This window comes from Balaenoptera ricei, chromosome 1 (assembly GCF_028023285.1).
Source record: "Balaenoptera ricei isolate mBalRic1 chromosome 1, mBalRic1.hap2, whole genome shotgun sequence".
Taxonomy (NCBI): domain Eukaryota; kingdom Metazoa; phylum Chordata; class Mammalia; order Artiodactyla; family Balaenopteridae; genus Balaenoptera; species Balaenoptera ricei.
In genome coordinates, this window is record NC_082639.1 from 38,578,371 (window position 1) to 38,594,525 (window position 16,155).

Consider the following 16,155-nt stretch of genomic DNA (forward strand, 5'->3'; position numbering starts at 1 on the left):
ATATGTGTGTCTCTAGAATGTGTCCTTGGCTGTTCTCTGTGGTTTTGCTGGCCATATCGAGTCGCTGAATTGTGGGCGCCCTGGCTCACCCTCCTGGGAAGTGAGGCATGGCTGAGGGCAATCTGGTGCCTGGCAAGGGGAGAAAGAGGCTGGTTCCTGGGCTTTCTGCACTTTGGCGTGCCTGACACTGACAGTGGAGATTCGGGGCTCTTGGAGGGTTCGGCAGTGACCTGAGAATTAATCTGGAAAATAAACAACATCTGAGAGGGAGCAGCTGGGTGTATTCTCATCTCAGGTCTGCCCTTAGCCCTGGCGCCTTCAGGGTCCTTGGTCAGGGTAAGGTCGCGGTTTCGGTGTCCTCTTGTATCATATGCTCCCATTGCTGATTCCTGGCAACTCAGAACAGATGTAGGAATAGGGGTGCTTACTGGGATGGTGGCTCAGGCTTTCCAGTTCCCAAACAGGTCAGCCAAGGGTGACTCACCTTCTCTGAGCCTCAATTCCTCATCTGTAAAGTGGGAATAATAATAGTGCCTCCCTCAGAGAGTTGGGGTAAGAAATTAATGAGGTTACCATGGTTGAGTATCTGGCATGTTCCGGGCACAGAGCTTCTCTTAAAGTCCTGTAAACTAACACAACATTGTAAATCAACTATACTTCAATCAATTAATTAATTATTCTGGCTATGGCATAGCTTGCAGGATCATCTTAGTTCCCTGACCAGGGATTGAACCCAGGCCCCGGCAGTGAAAGCCCTGAGTCCTAACCACTGGATGGCCAGGGAATTCCCAACTATACTTTAATTTTAAAAAATGCTTTGAATAAAAAAAAAAATCCTGTACCCACTAACTCAGAGCTGGAAGGCGTCTGGGTCATCTTGGTCAGCTACCCCCTACCCACTCACACACAGTCATGTGCACACACGCACATTCATGTGCACACACGCACACACACGAAGGACTCTCTCCTCCTCAGCTTCCTCAGGTGGCTGGCCGACGCTGGGTTACACACTTCCCCTGACCAACCAAGATTTCTCTCCTTCCTGGGGCAGCCGTTGGGTCAATGTTGTAACAGAAGAGGTCAGGGATGGTAGGGTCCTAGCCAGGGTCAATAGCAGCCTGGGGTTGGGGCAGGAGCCCTGGTCTGGAGCTCCCGGGTTCATGTGTTCGTGTTCTTCTACCTGCCTAGCTAAAGTCTTTTGGTCTCCAAACTACTCGGTAGGAGGAAAGGCAGCAGGGGCCTCTTCCCCCAGAGGGTCACTGGGGAGCCTCCAGGGCTGAAGGGGTGGTAGCATTTCTCAGGGCAGGAAGTCCAGGGCAGCAGGCCCCCTACAGTCCCTCCCACTGCTGTTGGCACCCAGGGCTAGTCCTCACCAGTGCCTAGCTCTCGGTCACACTCTGGAAATAAATACCAGGTAGATCCTCGGCAACCAGGGTTCCTGTTCTGCCTCTACCCCTTGGTAACTGTGGGGCCTCGGGCAGGTGACTTTACCTCTCTCAGCCTCAGTTTTCTCACTCCTATAGTGGGGGTAATAAGTCCTACCTAGTAGGGTTGTGTTGAAGCTTGTTAACGTGAGCAGAAGAGGGTTTGGCTCACGGTAAATGTTCAGTAAGAGGTAGCTGTCATTGGTAGTGAGATAATGTGTCTGACCATGCTTGGAACAGAGGAGGCAAATTGCTCAGAGAATTTTGGTTCCTCCCCTCCTGCATTCTTTCCTTTCCTTTAAACAAATTCGTTCTGCTTGGTTCTCCACTGTGTGGGGGAATGAGCAGAAATGGAGGGGGAATTAAAAGTTCAGAAAAGGAGAGGAAGAGGCAAAGAGAGATGGGGTAGTTCTGTGGGGTGGCTGAGCCCGGTGTGGCTGAAGGAAGGGTCCACTTTCCTTTTAATCAAAGATGCCTTACATGTGGTTTCCTAGCAGTGCTGCCGTTAATTTATAAAAAATGCCCCCTAATAAAATTCTGCTTGATTCTTCGATTGGCTGGGCATTAGGCCGCAGCCAGCAGCGACGCGGGGACATAACGGATGCATTTGCAGATTTGGAAAATTAAAGCCATCTATATGGTGCCTGTGGTGGGACATCCGCCGATCTGCTTGCTTAATGAAATATAAAGATTCTTTTAACCAATGTAAGCACAATTCGACAGCTTGTGAAACACGGCCGCTCCATGATGGATGGCTCTCCTGGCTCGCCAGGAATTGCGGGGTGGCACCTTTTAAATATATAATTGATTCTGTTTGGAGTGTGCAGTGGGCTGAGCCCATGCACAACCAGGCCTGGGGCCAGGGGTGCAGGGCCCTGTTTAGAGGCTCCGACTAGCCCTGCAGGACTCCAGCCTGGGCGGCTCTTGGCCTCACCCTAGGACCCACAGCACTCAGAACTGGATGCGGATGGGGCTCTAGCTGCTGGGCCTGGCTGAGGACCCCGGGGGACAGGTCTGGGCTGCCCCTTGTCTGGAAAAGTGCCTACCGGGCAGGGTTCCCCCCAGTCCCAGACTTATAGTCCTGCGGAGAGAGAAGGTGGTGGTAGCAGGGCCTGAGGACCATACTGGGCTGTGCTGGCCCTGCCTCCCCTACCATCACTTAGCTGGTGAGTCTTTCTCATGCATGCAAGATTTATTCTTTACTAAGCACTGGCTGTGTACCAGGCTCTGTGCTAGGTGGTACAGAAACCCAAAATGGGTAAAACAAATCTATTTATTTTCTCTGTGTTGATCTGTCTTGCTCTCTGCATCAACTCCATCTCTTTGCTTTTTTTTCTTTCTTTCTTTCTCTTTGTGTTTCTCTCTCAGACCCTGTTCAGGGCCACATGATTTCTGAGGGTGTCATTTAGCGTACGTTCCTCTGGTCATACACACACACACGTTCACACACACCAGCCCACAGACATATAGAGAACCACAGACACCCACCTAAACGCAGATGCATACACAGTCGTGTGCCTGGTCACAGTCGGGCTGCGTACACACGTGGCCACACGTGATCACTGAAATGAGCTGCAGGCCTGTGGCTGTGTGGTACCACATCTGTGCAGCTTGGATGGTAAGCAGCATCATCAGTCAGGGGCCCCTCTGTGGCCTCAGAGGAGACCTGGGGCCCTGATGTCCATCTGGAGAAGGAAGAGAGTGTGAGGCTGGGGAGAGAGGCGCTCAGCTGGGAGGATTCAGGCTTGCACAGCCTCATCTCACGACATACACACGCTCACATGTGCACACACGTGCATGTATGAGCACACGCACTGGGGGAAGGTGCTTTTCCTCTGCTGTTGTCCTATTGCCTTGGATCAAACCAGAGATGCTAGAAGTCAGGGAACGGAACATGCCGGGGTAAGAACCTGTGAGTGGGGTTAGGAAACACCAGCTGGTGGGAGGAACATCACCTCACCTGTGGAAACTTGTTCTACCACTTCCTAGGTGTGTGGCCTTTAACAAATTATCCGATCATTCTCACCTTCCGTTTCCGCATCTGTGAGATGGGGGTGATAACAGTCCCTACCTCCTAGGGCGTTGGGAGGATGGATGGGGATGTCTGATGTATCTGGGGCACTTAACAAATAGTTGTTATTATTAATTCATTCATCCGATCCTCATCTCCTGAGCCCTGCCTCTGTGCCAGACCCTGCGACTGGACTGAGGTAGGGAATCCAGAAATGCATGAGATACACTTTCTGCCCTCAAGGAGCTCAGTCTAGTGGGGGAGATAGAAGTGTCATCACACTACTGGTCCAGGGCTAGAATTAAGAAAAGCCACGTAAAGTGCTTTGTGTGGTGCCTCGCTCAGTGTGTTCAGTAAATGGTAGCTGTTGTTGTTACCATCATTTCTGTGACCTGAGCTTAGTTATGTGCAGGCTGAAGAGGGGAGAGATGCCTTCTCAGGGGCGGGTGGGGAATGCCCCATTTCTGAGGAGTAGGTGTCAGCTGAGTAGCCTTGTCAGGTCAGTGGGAGGAAGGGCAATGATGTTTCAGGTGGAGGCCCAGCAGGAGCAAAGGCATGGAAGTGACACGTGGGAGTGGCAGGTAATCTGGTATTGCTGGGTACCAGGGAGGGGGAGGGCATCAGGCTGGAGGGGAGGGGTGGGCAGACGCCAGACTGCGAAGGTTCCAGAGGCCGTCAGAGGGCCAGTGGGCTGGGGCGGTTTTGGGGCCGAGAGAGGCACCGCTCCTGGCGTCCGTTAATAAAGACTTGTCGTGCATCCAAAACTGTGAGGTCAGCAATAACTAAGTCAATTAAAATGTCACCACATTAACAACAGTGGAGTTTTAAGGCCACAAAGCCCCTGAGGTTGGTGGGGGAGGGGCATTCCAGCCCAGCCGGGGTGGGGGATGAATAAAATTACTTCTAAACTCTGTTCCCTCTTCCCCACATGGCCCCTGTGACACGTTTTGGAGGCTGGCTCCATCCCCACATCCCTTGGCACACAAAGATAACCCTCCCCCCACCCCCACCCTCAAAAAGGAAAGAAAGAAGGAATATAAAAGTGAAGATCACCTGTAATCCCATCTGCTATCTCCCAGAGATAACCTCTGTTAACATTTCAGGGTATAACCTTCCGGACTTTTTTCCTATGCATATTTATACATACATTACAGAAATGGGATCACATCATGCATACTGTTACCTATTTCTTCCACTCAACAGTATATTGTGAGCATCAGCACATACAGATACACATCATTGTTTTAAACTGTGGCACCGTCTTGCATTGCGGGCACGACTGTTCCCTCATTTACTGAACTAATCCTCTCTTGATGGACAGTGAGGGTTCCAGTTGTTTGCCATCATAAGCAAAGCTGTCATAAATATTCCTATATCCATATCTCTGCATAACTGAAGGATAAATTTCTAGAAATGGAATTGTTGAGTCCAATGATGCTCTCTCTAAAGGCTTTTGATGCAGGGAGTAAAGAGCTCTTTTGTCAGTGAGGTAGGAGAAGGACCATTTCCTACTCCCCTCAATAACCCTGGGTAATAATTTTTCTTCATATTTGCTAATCTGATTGGTGAAATTCTTATTTTATTGTTTCTATTTTTATTTCTTTGGTGACAAGGAAGGCTGAGCATTTTTTGGTCATACGTCAGACGGCTATTTGTTTTTCTTCCTTAATAAGTTGTCTCCGGAATTCCCTAGTGGCCAGTGGTTAACACTCTACGCTCTCATCGCCAAGGGCCCGGGTTCAGTCACTGGTCGGGGAATGCAGATCCCGCCAGTGAGGCGCGGCCAAAACCAAACAAACAAACAAAGTTGTCTCTTCATTTACTTAGCCCATCTTTTATTAAGGTGACCGTCTTTTTGTTTCTATAGAAGAGCTCTTTGTATGTTATGTGTATTCTCTTTTATTTTTATTTGTGCTATTTTTTAAATCAATTTTGCTATGTTATGTATGGTAAATATTTTCCCAGGTTTGGTGTTTGCCTTTTAGATTTCTTTATGGTACATTCTATTATACAAATGCTTAAACACTTTATGTTGCCGTGTCCATCACTCTTTTCTCTTAGATCTCTGCCTTTGGGGTCATGTTTATGGTACATAGAGTGGGATTCTGTAAGTAAGTGTTGTTGGTAGGTGTCATGTGTGAGTGTCGACTCAGAAATCTGTAAATCCAGCCCTTAGCTCCCAACTTGTATATACAGCTACCAATTTAACATTCTTTTTTTCTTTTTTTTTTTTGGCCACGCCGTATGGCTTTCGGGATCTTAGTTCCCCGACCAGGGATCGATCCCGTGCCCCCTGCAGTGGAAGCACGGAGTTTTAACCACTGGACTGCCAGGGAAGTCCCCCCAACTTAACATTCTTACTTGGAGGTCAGATCCATATTTCACACTTACCATGTCCCCAAAAAGCCGTGATTTTCATTCCCCTGCTCCTACTTCCCAGAGCCGCTTCTCCCCTAGAGCTCCCGATTCAGGAAAAGACCCATCTTCACTCAGTGGCTCAGGCCAAAAACTAGAGTAATCTTTTTTTGCCCTCTTTCCCTCACATCTTATAACTGACCTATCAGCAGTCATGTCAATTCTACCTTCAAACTATGTCCTGATTCTGACCACTTCTCCCCCCTCCACCTGTACCACCCTAGTGGAAGGCACCTCGGTTGCTGGCCTGGGCTTCTGCAGTGGACTGGTCTCTTCGCTTCTCTTCTTGACCCTCTGCGGTCTGTTCTCCATACAGCAGCTGAAGTGAGCTTTTAACAACAAATTGTCATGGTCCTCACCTATTCAAGACCATCCAGGAGCTTCCCATCACACTCAGGATAGAATTCAAACTCCTTACAATGGGCCATGAAACCCCCTGGGATCTGGCCCCCTCCTCTCCCTCCCACCTCACCTCCCCCACTTGCCCCCTCCCCCTCTGTGCTCAAGCCACCCTGGTTTCCTTGCCGTTTCACACACACACCAAGCTTATTCATGCCTCAGGGCCTTTGTCCTTGCTGTTCCTTCTGCCTGGAAAATCTCCCCCTCCCCACCCCGAGTCCCCCGACCCCTGAGATTCACATGGCTTACTTCAAACATCATAGTACCCTTTCCTGACCACATGTTCTAAAACAGCCTCACCTTGCCTCTTGTTATGCTCTTCCTCTGCCTTATTTTTCTTCAGGGCACTTATTCCTGTCTGACTTTATTACATACGTTTATTTGTTGTTTTATAGCCTTTCTCCCTTCGAAGGTAAATTCCATGAAGGCAAGGACTTTGGTACTTAGTATGTGGGTGCTTAATGAATATTTGTTGAATGAATATGTGTAATACATGAATGTGTATGAGTATCATGTTTGTGTGTAGATACATCTGCTGCGTGGATAGGTATCTGTGAGAACATCTATGTGTGGAACTGTGGAAGTAATGACATTGTGTTTGTGAATGTTGATGAATCTGTGTGCAAATTTGACTGCTTACGTGAATGCTTTGCTGAGAATGTCTGCGTATGTGTATTTGTGCATGAACCCTGTGTATGCCCGTGTGTGCATGTATGTGCTGTGGATGTTTGGTGATGTGTCCACTTCAGTGAGGGTGGGGAGCTGAGACATCTGGACACGTTCTTCCTCTTATCAAATGGACCACATTCCAAAAGTGACGTTTCAGGCCGATACATGGTGGGCACTCAGATGAGGACTGCAAGGGTCTGGAGGAGCCCTGGGGCTGGTGGGGCCCCGGCAGCCTCATGCTGATGCGAGCCATCTCAGCAGAAGGGGTGTGCTCTCTGATGCGTTGGCCACCAAAGAATGAGGCTGAAGCAAGGTGGGGCAGAGCAGGCCTTGCACAGGCTGTGTGGCCTCAACATGTCACTGCTCTTTCTCCAAGCCCCAGTAGACTCATCGGTAAATGGGGTTCATTGCTCTTGGCCTGCTTGCTTCTTGGGAATACGGTGAGAATAGAGGGAGGCAATGGCAGTGTGTGTATCACAGTCATAGTAACAGTGTTCTTAAAGCTGTGCAGCATATGAGGGTTGTAATCCACTATCTCATCAGAGCGAATGCCTCAGTGTTCCCAGGCCAGCTCTGGACTTGGCCCCGTGTGAGCCTCAGTGGCTGTTTGTTGAATAAATAATAGGTGTGTGAGCAAAATAATGATGTACAAGTGAGTAAGTGCCTGGGTGATTAAATGAAGAGATGACTGCATGAGGCAGCAAACGGATTGATGAATCCCAATAAGTAACATGTTTGAGCACACGCTACGTGCCAGACCCTATTGTAAAGGCTTCTCTTAATCCATGCAACCAACCCCATGAGATAAGTACTATTACTAACCCCATTTTGCAGATGGAGAGACTGAAGGTCAGAGAAGTTAAGTGACTTACTCAAAGCCACAAAGCTCCCAGGTGGCAGAGTGGAGATTCCAGCCCAGGCAGGCTGACTCCAGAGCCCAGAGCACTAAACCCTACACAAGTCCTACTGCGTGAATCGATGAATGAGTGGGTGAATGAATAAATACATGCAGGAGCCCTCTTGCTCTTAGCTGTGGGCAAGGCAGGCCACTTTCTGACGGGGAAGCAGAATCTCTCAGGGGTGAGGTGGGCATCCAAGGCCCGGACCTTGGGTGGTGTCTCTGCCAGGGTGGAGTGTGACCGCATGGCCTCACTCACGTCCCCTCCCTCTCCCTGGTCTGCAGGCACATGCCGCGATGCAGCACTACGGGGTGAACGGGTACTCACTGCACGCCATGAACTCGCTCAGCGCCATGTACAACCTGCACCAGCAGGCGGCCCAGCAAGCCCAGCACGCCCCTGACTACCGGCCCGCGGTGCACGCGCTCACCCTGGCCGAGCGCCTGGCTGGTAAGGGCCGTTTGTGGGGACGGGGGCTGGGGGGTGGAGGAGAGATCTGGGGGAAGAGGCTCCGGAAGGTGAAGACAGGAGGAAGTACTGGGAACGTTTACTCTGGGAGACTCAGGAAGACGTCAATTCAAAATCTGTGTGTGAGTGTCCAGAGCACCCTTGTTTGCCGGCACTGTGCTGGGCCCTGGAGCTGCCCTATGCCTTCAGATTCCCTTAACCACCCTGTGAGGGAGGGATTCATTAGCCTGTCTCACAGATGGAGAGACTGAGGTAGGAGGTAAGGGACCAGCCCAGAGCATTCCAGCTCGGAAGTGGCTGGAGTGCCCAGGGAGTCCCATCTGTAACAGCTCCCATGTTTTGATCACTGACTGTATGCCAGGCACTGTGTGAGGCGCACTCTCTCTCTCTGTGCGTCTAACCATTCAACTCGAGTAAAGGGAGGTTATTATGTCCACTTTATGGACAAGGAAATGGAGGCTCAGAGAGGTTAACTCTAGGCAGGGCTGGGGTAGGAGATTAGAATGTGACATTATGGCTAAAAATCTGAGCTTTGAAGTTACAGACTTGCAGTCATTGTAGGGTCTGCCCACTCACCTCTCTTCTCTGAGCCTCAGCTTCCCCCTTTATAAACAGGGAACATGTTGGAATGTTCCCATAGGATGGTTGGGATGTTATTTGAGATAACATACTCAAGGTATTCAGTAAGGGCTTGTAGGTGCTCAGAGGAAATTATTACCCGGGTCCCAAGCGAAGTGCCCATGAGGGAGCCGCAGCCTGGTCCCCCCTCCCCCAGTTCAACTGATTGTTGCCCTGCCCTGGCAGCCCCTCAGTGAGCGTGGGAAGGATTTGATGGCATAGGTGGGGAACGTGATTTCCTGGCAGGTGAAGCCACCCATCCCATCCTGTCCCAGGCCAAACCTCAAGCAGCTGGTGAATTGCTCTGGCCCTGGGCCAGGTGGTCCTCAGAGGGCTTTAGGGCACTCCCAGGGAGACCAGGTGCCCAGAGACCCATGAGAGGGCACGGCAGGAAGAATGTGGCCAGGATCAAATGGTGGGGCAGATCAGAGAAGCATGATCAGCTGATGCAGTCAGGGAGGGCTTCCTGGAGGCCATGGAACAGGAGTCAGGCCTTAAGAGGGCAAGGAAGGGGGACTAGCATGAGTAAAGGCACAGAAATGGGATGGGATACGAGGCCTGGGTAGGGGTTCTGGTCTGGCAGGGAGGGTGAGGCAGCCGCTTCTACTCCTCTAGACCCTGCCAGGCTCTGGGAAGGGCTCAGTGGATAAAATGGAGCCCCTGGTCACCTTCTGTAGATTAGCATGGGGTCATCAGTCTCCAGTATGGGAATGTGGGTGCAGTCCTGCCTGGGCTATGGCTGCTTCTCTGGTTTGGAGTGAATTCCCTGTGCCCAAGCTGCTGGTGACCTTTGATCCTTACCATGTTCCAGGGCTCACAGAGGAAGAGTCAGGGACAGAGGCTCTCCTCTGCTGGTGGGGACAGAGGAAGTGGAGTATTCAGTGCTCCCACCAATTCTCTAGTCTTAGGAAGGAGGGATATGAGCTCCAGGCGGGCCTTTGTATAGAGGCCTCGCCTTCCAGCAGGAGGTTTTGCTGATGGTACAGAGAGCCTGGCCTCCCAGGCTGTGACTCCCTGCCACCTTTGTAGTCCCTGGAGCCAGCAGCAGAAGGCTGACCTGTTGCTCCCACACCCAGTGTTCTACTGAGAGGGGTCCTCACTCCTTCCCCTCCCACAGCGTGACCAGCGTGAGCTCAGGGCTCGGTCCAGGCTGGGATTAGTGCTAGTTTGTAAGAGGTTCAGGGCTCCCTCTTTACACTGAAAAAGGAGCAGCCCAAAGCCTGAGGCTTCCTGGATACCCAGTTTCCTCATACTTCCTCGTTCAGAGTGTGGCGTTGACTCCCCAGTCCCTGGAGTGCAGGGGAAGGACCTTGGCAGCCCTGTGCAGAGGTTGACACAGCTTGGGTTCCCTTCAGCATAGATAGTCCAGGGTCCACTTATGGGTGATGGTAGGCGGGGAGAGAGAGGTTAACTGTCCATCCTCCAGGGACTGGTCAAGCAGAAGGGTTGGAGGCTAGACAGCAACCCCAGACAGACATCTATGCTGGGAGGTTCATGTTCCCAGCACGTGGGCAGGACTGTGGAATCTGTGGTCCACCAGGCCTGTCTCCCCTCCAAGCCTGTGGTGGTTAGTACCTGCTCTCTTTGTCCTTCCCTCCTGGAGGAAGCAGCTAGAAGGGTCAAGACCACACGCAAGAAGCCTTTCCTGTGTTCTGAGGGCCCTGCCAGAGCCAGGGTTTCTGTTGAGGAGACATAAGAGCAGGAGCCTCAGGTCCTGCCATCAGAGATTCATAGGCCAACGGGGACGATGAGATTCATACCCAGAGGACATAGGATCAAGTGCCAGTGAATTCCATCTACTCAGTCAGACCTCTCCTAACTACCTTGCAGATAAGTCATGGCCTGGCTTCTCATGGTCGGGACAGTATTCTGTTGGTATCTAGAATCTAAGGGTCATAGGCTATTAGAAGCTTTGTGACATGGACTTCCAAATTATTAGCATCATGTACTCTCAGAATATTATACCCTTATTATTCTGGGACTTTAAGGATTTTAGGGCAATGCCCACCCACCTACCTACCCACCCACCCCAAATCAAATAAGGAAGATCCCCCTCAGTCATATTCCTGACAGCCATTCATAGAGATGAGCTAGACCTCAGTGGTCCTGATAGTGAATGATGGGGTGGAGCGATCTTGAAAATCCAGCCACATGGAGAGGAGATGGGTGATTTCCAAGGGGGAAGGACCAGGGTCTAGCTCTGGCAGGAACACAGTGGGTCAGAGCAGGGTAAGATTCAAACTCTATTTCCTATAATTAAATGGGCCCCCTCTCCTTGCCCTCCAACGGCTGTACATTTCAAGACATCATCTTGGAGGCCCGCTATGGCTCCCAGCACCGCAAACAGCGTCGCAGCCGCACGGCGTTCACGGCTCAGCAGCTCGAGGCCCTGGAAAAGACCTTCCAGAAGACTCACTACCCGGATGTGGTGATGCGTGAGAGGCTGGCCATGTGCACCAACCTACCTGAGGCCCGGGTACAGGTAGGACCCAGCTCCTCTAGCTAGACCTTGCAGGCAAGCACCAGCCCATCAATCTGCCTTCCTGCTGTCCAGGAGCCAGCACTTCAGCCCTCGGTGCCAAACTGCAACTGGTGTCTCCATGAATGCCTTCAGTGACAGGGAGGGTGGGCTGGAAAGGATTGTGGGTGTGTGTTTGCTACAGGGCGGGGGCAACCTTGTCACTCACATTCCCTGTGGGAGCACCCTGCTCCACAACTCTGCTGCTCCCCCCCTCACTCCTGCTGCTCCCCCCTGACTCCTGCTGCTCCCCTTCCCACTCCTGCTCCCCTTCCCACTCCTGCTGCTCCCCCTCTACTCATGCTGCTCCCCTCCTACTCATGCTGCTACCCCTCCCACTCCTGCTGCTCCCCTCCACTCCTGCTGCTCCCCTCCCACTCCTGCTGCTCCCCTCCCACTCCTGCTGCTCCCCCCCACTCCTGCTGCTCCCCCCCACTCCTGCTGCTCCCCTCCACTCCTGCTGCTCCCCCTCCACTCCTGCTGCTCCCCTCCACTCCTGCTGCTCCCCTCCCACTCCTGCTGCTCCCCCTCCCACTCCTGCTGCTCCCCTCCCACTCCTGCTGCTCCCCTCCCACTCCTGCTGCTCCCCCTCCCACTCCTGCTGCTCCCCCTCCACTCCTGCTCCTGCTGCTCCCCCCCCACTCCTGCTGCTCCCCCCCCACTCCTGCTGCTCCCCCCCCCACTCCTGCTGCTCCCCCCCCACTCCTGCTGCTCCCCCTCCCACTCCTGCTGCTCCCCCTCCACTCCTGCTGCTCCCCCCTCACTCCTGCTGCTCCCCCTCCACTCCTGCTGTTCCCCCTCCACTCCTGCTGCTCCTCCTCCTCTCCTGCTGCTCCCCTCCCACTCCTGCTGCTCCCCTCCCACTCCTGCTGCTCCCCCCCCACTCCTGCTGCTCCCCTCCCACTCCTGCTGCTCCCCCCCCACTCCTGCTGCTACCCCCCCACTCCTGCTGCTCCCCTCCCACTCCTGCTGCTCCCCTCCCACTCCTGCTGCTCCCCCTCCCACTCCTGCTGCCCCCCCTCCACTCCTGCTGCTCCCCTCCCACTCCTGCTGCTCCCCTCCCACTCCTGCTGCTCCCCTCCCACTCCTGCTGCTCCCCCCCACTCCTGCTGCTCCCCCTCCACTCCTGCTGCTCCCCTCCACTCCTGCTGCTCCCCTCCCACTCCTGCTGCTACCCCTCCCACTCCTGCTGCTACCCCTCCCACTCCTGCTGCCCCCCCTCCACTCCTGCTGCTCCCCTCCCACTCCTGCTGCTCCCCTCCCACTCCTGCTGCTCCCCTCCACTCCTGCTGCTCCCCTCCCACTCCTGCTGCTCCCCCCCCACTCCTGCTGCTCCCCTCCACTCCTGCTGCTCCCCCTCCACTCCTGCTGCTCCCCTCCACTCCTGCTGCTCCCCTCCCACTCCTGCTGCTCCCCCTCCCACTCCTGCTGCTCCCCCTCCACTCCTGCTGCTCCCCTCCCACTCCTGCTGCTCCCCCTCCCACTCCTGCTGCTCCCCCTCCACTCCTGCTGCTCCCCTCCCACTCCTGCTGCTCCCCTCCCACTCCTGCTGCTCCCCCTCCCACTCCTGCTGCTCCCCCTCCCACTCCTGCTGCTCCCCCTCCACTCCTGCTCCTGCTGCTCCCCCCCCACTCCTGCTGCTCCCCCCCCACTCCTGCTGCTCCCCCCCCCACTCCTGCTGCTCCCCCCCCACTCCTGCTGCTCCCCCTCCCACTCCTGCTGCTCCCCCTCCACTCCTGCTGCTCCCCCCTCACTCCTGCTGCTCCCCCTCCACTCCTGCTGTTCCCCCTCCACTCCTGCTGCTCCTCCTCCTCTCCTGCTGCTCCCCTCCCACTCCTGCTGCTCCCCTCCCACTCCTGCTGCTCCCCCCCCACTCCTGCTGCTCCCCTCCCACTCCTGCTGCTCCCCTCCCACTCCTGCTGCTCCCCCTCCCACTCCTGCTGCTACCCCTCCCACTCCTGCTGCTCCCCCCCCACTCCTGCTGCTACCCCCCCACTCCTGCTGCTCCCCTCCCACTCCTGCTGCTCCCCTCCCACTCCTGCTGCTCCCCCTCCCACTCCTGCTGCCCCCCCTCCACTCCTGCTGCTCCCCTCCCACTCCTGCTGCTCCCCTCCCACTCCTGCTGCTCCCCCTCCACTCCTGCTGCTCCCCCCTCACTCCTGCTGCTCCCCCTCCACTCCTGCTGTTCCCCCTCCACTCCTGCTGTTCCCCCTCCACTCCTGCTGTTCCCCCTCCACTCCTGCTGCTCCTCGTCCACTCCTGCTGCTCCCCTCCCACTCCTGCTGCTCCCCTCCCACTCCTGCTGCTCCCCCCCCACTCCTGCTGCTCCCCTCCCACTCCTGCTGCTCCCCCTCCCACTCCTGCTGCTCCCCCTCCCACTCCTGCTGCTCCCCCTCCCACTCCTGCTGCTCCCTCTCCACTCCTGCTGCTCCCCCCCCACTCCTGCTGCTCCCCCTCCACTCCTGCTGCTCCCCCTCTCACTCCTGCTGCTCCCCCTCCACTCCTGCTGCTCCCCCTCCACTCCTGCTGCTCCCCCTCCACTCCTGCTGCTCCCCCTCCCACTCCGGCTGCTCCCCTCCACTCCTGCTGCTCCTCACCCTGTTCCCAGGTGTGGTTCAAGAACCGCAGGGCCAAGTTCCGGAAGAAGCAGCGCAGCCTGCAGAAAGAGCAGCTCCAGAAGCAGAAGGAGGCTGAGGGCTCCCACGGGGAAGGAAAGACTGAGGCCCCGATTCCAGACACCCAGTTGGAGACTGACCAGCCCCCCAGCCTGCCCAGCGGCAACCCCCCTGCTGAGCTTCACCTGAGCCTATCTGAGCAGTCGGCCAGTGAGTCAGCCCCTGAAGACCAGCTCGACCGGGAGGAAGAACCCCGGGCAGGGGCTGCGGATCCCCAAACTGAGAAGAGCCCTGGAGCTGAGAGCAAGGGGCTGGGCTGCAAGAGGGGCAGCCCCAAGGCAGGTGAGGCTCGGCAGCAGCTGTGGGTGGGCCGGGGCCCAGCCTAGGGAGGACAACCAGGTCTAGTCGCACGGGGGCCTGGCTACGCGAGGGGGGTCAGAGCAGTGGTAGAATTAGCCTTTGTGGCACTGGACCTGACCCAGAGAAAGGACTTGGCCATAGCAGGCCTGTTCCAGGTGGTCACCCTTTAGTTGCTGAATCCTGGAAAGGTCCAGGGAATGCTCTGTGGCAGGGGAGGGGTACTTGGGGAGCTCAGGGCAAAAGCTATCACGCATTGTGGAAATTTTCCAGTATTTTAACAACCAGTACAGATGTACCAGTGCATATTGGGTGAGTACCATATGGGTACCAGAGAGTCCCACATGCAGCAGAGACTCAGAGCTGTGTTTTTGAGGGAACAGAGCTCTGGCAGGAGGCATAGCTCAGACACAAACCCTGGGCTCAGGCAGGGAGGGGATGGGGCTGTGAGCTGAGAGCTGGAGGGGAAGGGGAGCCACAGACAGGAGAGGGGAAGGGGAGGTGACCGCCCTTGAAAAGAAAAGGAGTCTTTGGGAGGGACATTTCTGTGCTACCTGATTTGCTTATGGCTCAGCCATTCCCCATGTCAATCTGTGATTCTGTTGTGACGATTTCAAAAGTAAATAAAACTCTTTTGTCCCACCAAGACCAAACAACAACAACAACAACAACAAAAAGAAAGAAAGAAAAGAAAAGGAGTCTCCCTAAGAAGTCAGACATGGGGGCCTTGGCAGAGTCTGATGCTCCTCCAGGAAGCTTGGGTCCCTCCCTCCCGGGATTCTGGGGGATGCTCAGCCCTGGCTGAGATGGGTGGATATGGTTTCAGCCAAAGCCTGTCCTGTCTGCAGCTCCAAGGGGGTGGCAAGGCCGAGGCAGCCCCTCCTTGCAGACCAGTGCCCTGTCCTGAGTCCTCGATTCTTGGTTCTCTGCTTGCAGATTCCCCGGGCAGCCTGGCCCTGGCCCCTGCAGCCCCCGGGGGCGGCCTCCTGGGCCCCTCCCACTCTTACTCCTCATCCCCGCTGAGCCTCTTCCGTCTGCAGGAGCAATTCCGCCAGCACATGGCCGCCACCAACAACCTGGTGCACTACTCTTCCTTCGAAGTGGGGGGCCCGGCCCCTGCTGCTGCTGCGGCTGCCGCCGCCGCTGTGCCCTACCTGGGCGTCAACATGGCCCCTCTGGGCTCACTGCACTGCCAGTCCTACTACCAGTCGCTGTCAGCGGCCGCTGCTGCCCACCAGGGCGTATGGGGGTCTCCACTGCTGCCCGCACCCCCCGCAGGCCTGGCACCTGCCTCGGCTGCCCTGAACAGTAAAACCACGAGCATCGAGAACCTGCGGCTTCGGGCCAAGCAGCACGCGGCCTCCCTGGGACTCGATATGCTGCCCAACTGACTGCTGGCCTCCCACCCAGCCAGGGCTCTTGGGTGCCCCCAGCCCAGCCCCATGGTTATCCCAAGACGGCTCTCAGGGAGTTAACTCCAGGAGCCCAGGGACCCCGGAGCCTTGGAGTCCTGCTTCCTGTCCCTCTCCCCCTCCCCCCACCAGAGCTCCAGCCCTCGGTGAAGCCCACACCTACGCCCTCTGCATGGCCCTGCTTGGATCCCACGGAGGCTGAATGGGGAGGAGGTGAGAGGCTGGTGCCCCCAGCTTTCCTTGGGGAGTGAGAAGCTCTCGCTGGCTAGATCCCCGCCTCAGCGTCACCTCCTCCCATCCCTCCCTTCCTCCCCTTCTGTCCCTAGTAAGTTTGTGTGTGGAATGTGAGA

The 16,155-nt window shown here is 55.3% G+C and overlaps 1 protein-coding gene across 2 annotated transcripts; it reads left to right on the plus strand.

The window, feature by feature from the left end:
• Window positions 1-8,104: 8,104 nt before the first annotated feature.
• DMBX1 (diencephalon/mesencephalon homeobox 1) lies at window positions 8,105-15,784 on the plus strand. Of its 2 annotated transcripts, none has more exons than XM_059898125.1 (4): window positions 8,105-8,267; window positions 11,207-11,385; window positions 14,030-14,378; window positions 15,330-15,784. In XM_059898125.1, the coding sequence occupies exons 1-4, from the start codon at window positions 8,114-8,116 to the stop codon at window positions 15,782-15,784; spliced, it is 1,137 nt and encodes a 378-aa protein (XP_059754108.1). In that variant the 5' UTR covers window positions 8,105-8,113. The 2 variants fall into 2 exon arrangements, with proteins under 2 accessions (XP_059754108.1, XP_059754099.1); XM_059898116.1 differs by having other exon boundaries at window positions 8,114-8,265; window positions 11,190-11,385.
• The last annotated feature ends 371 nt before the right edge of the window (window positions 15,785-16,155 follow it).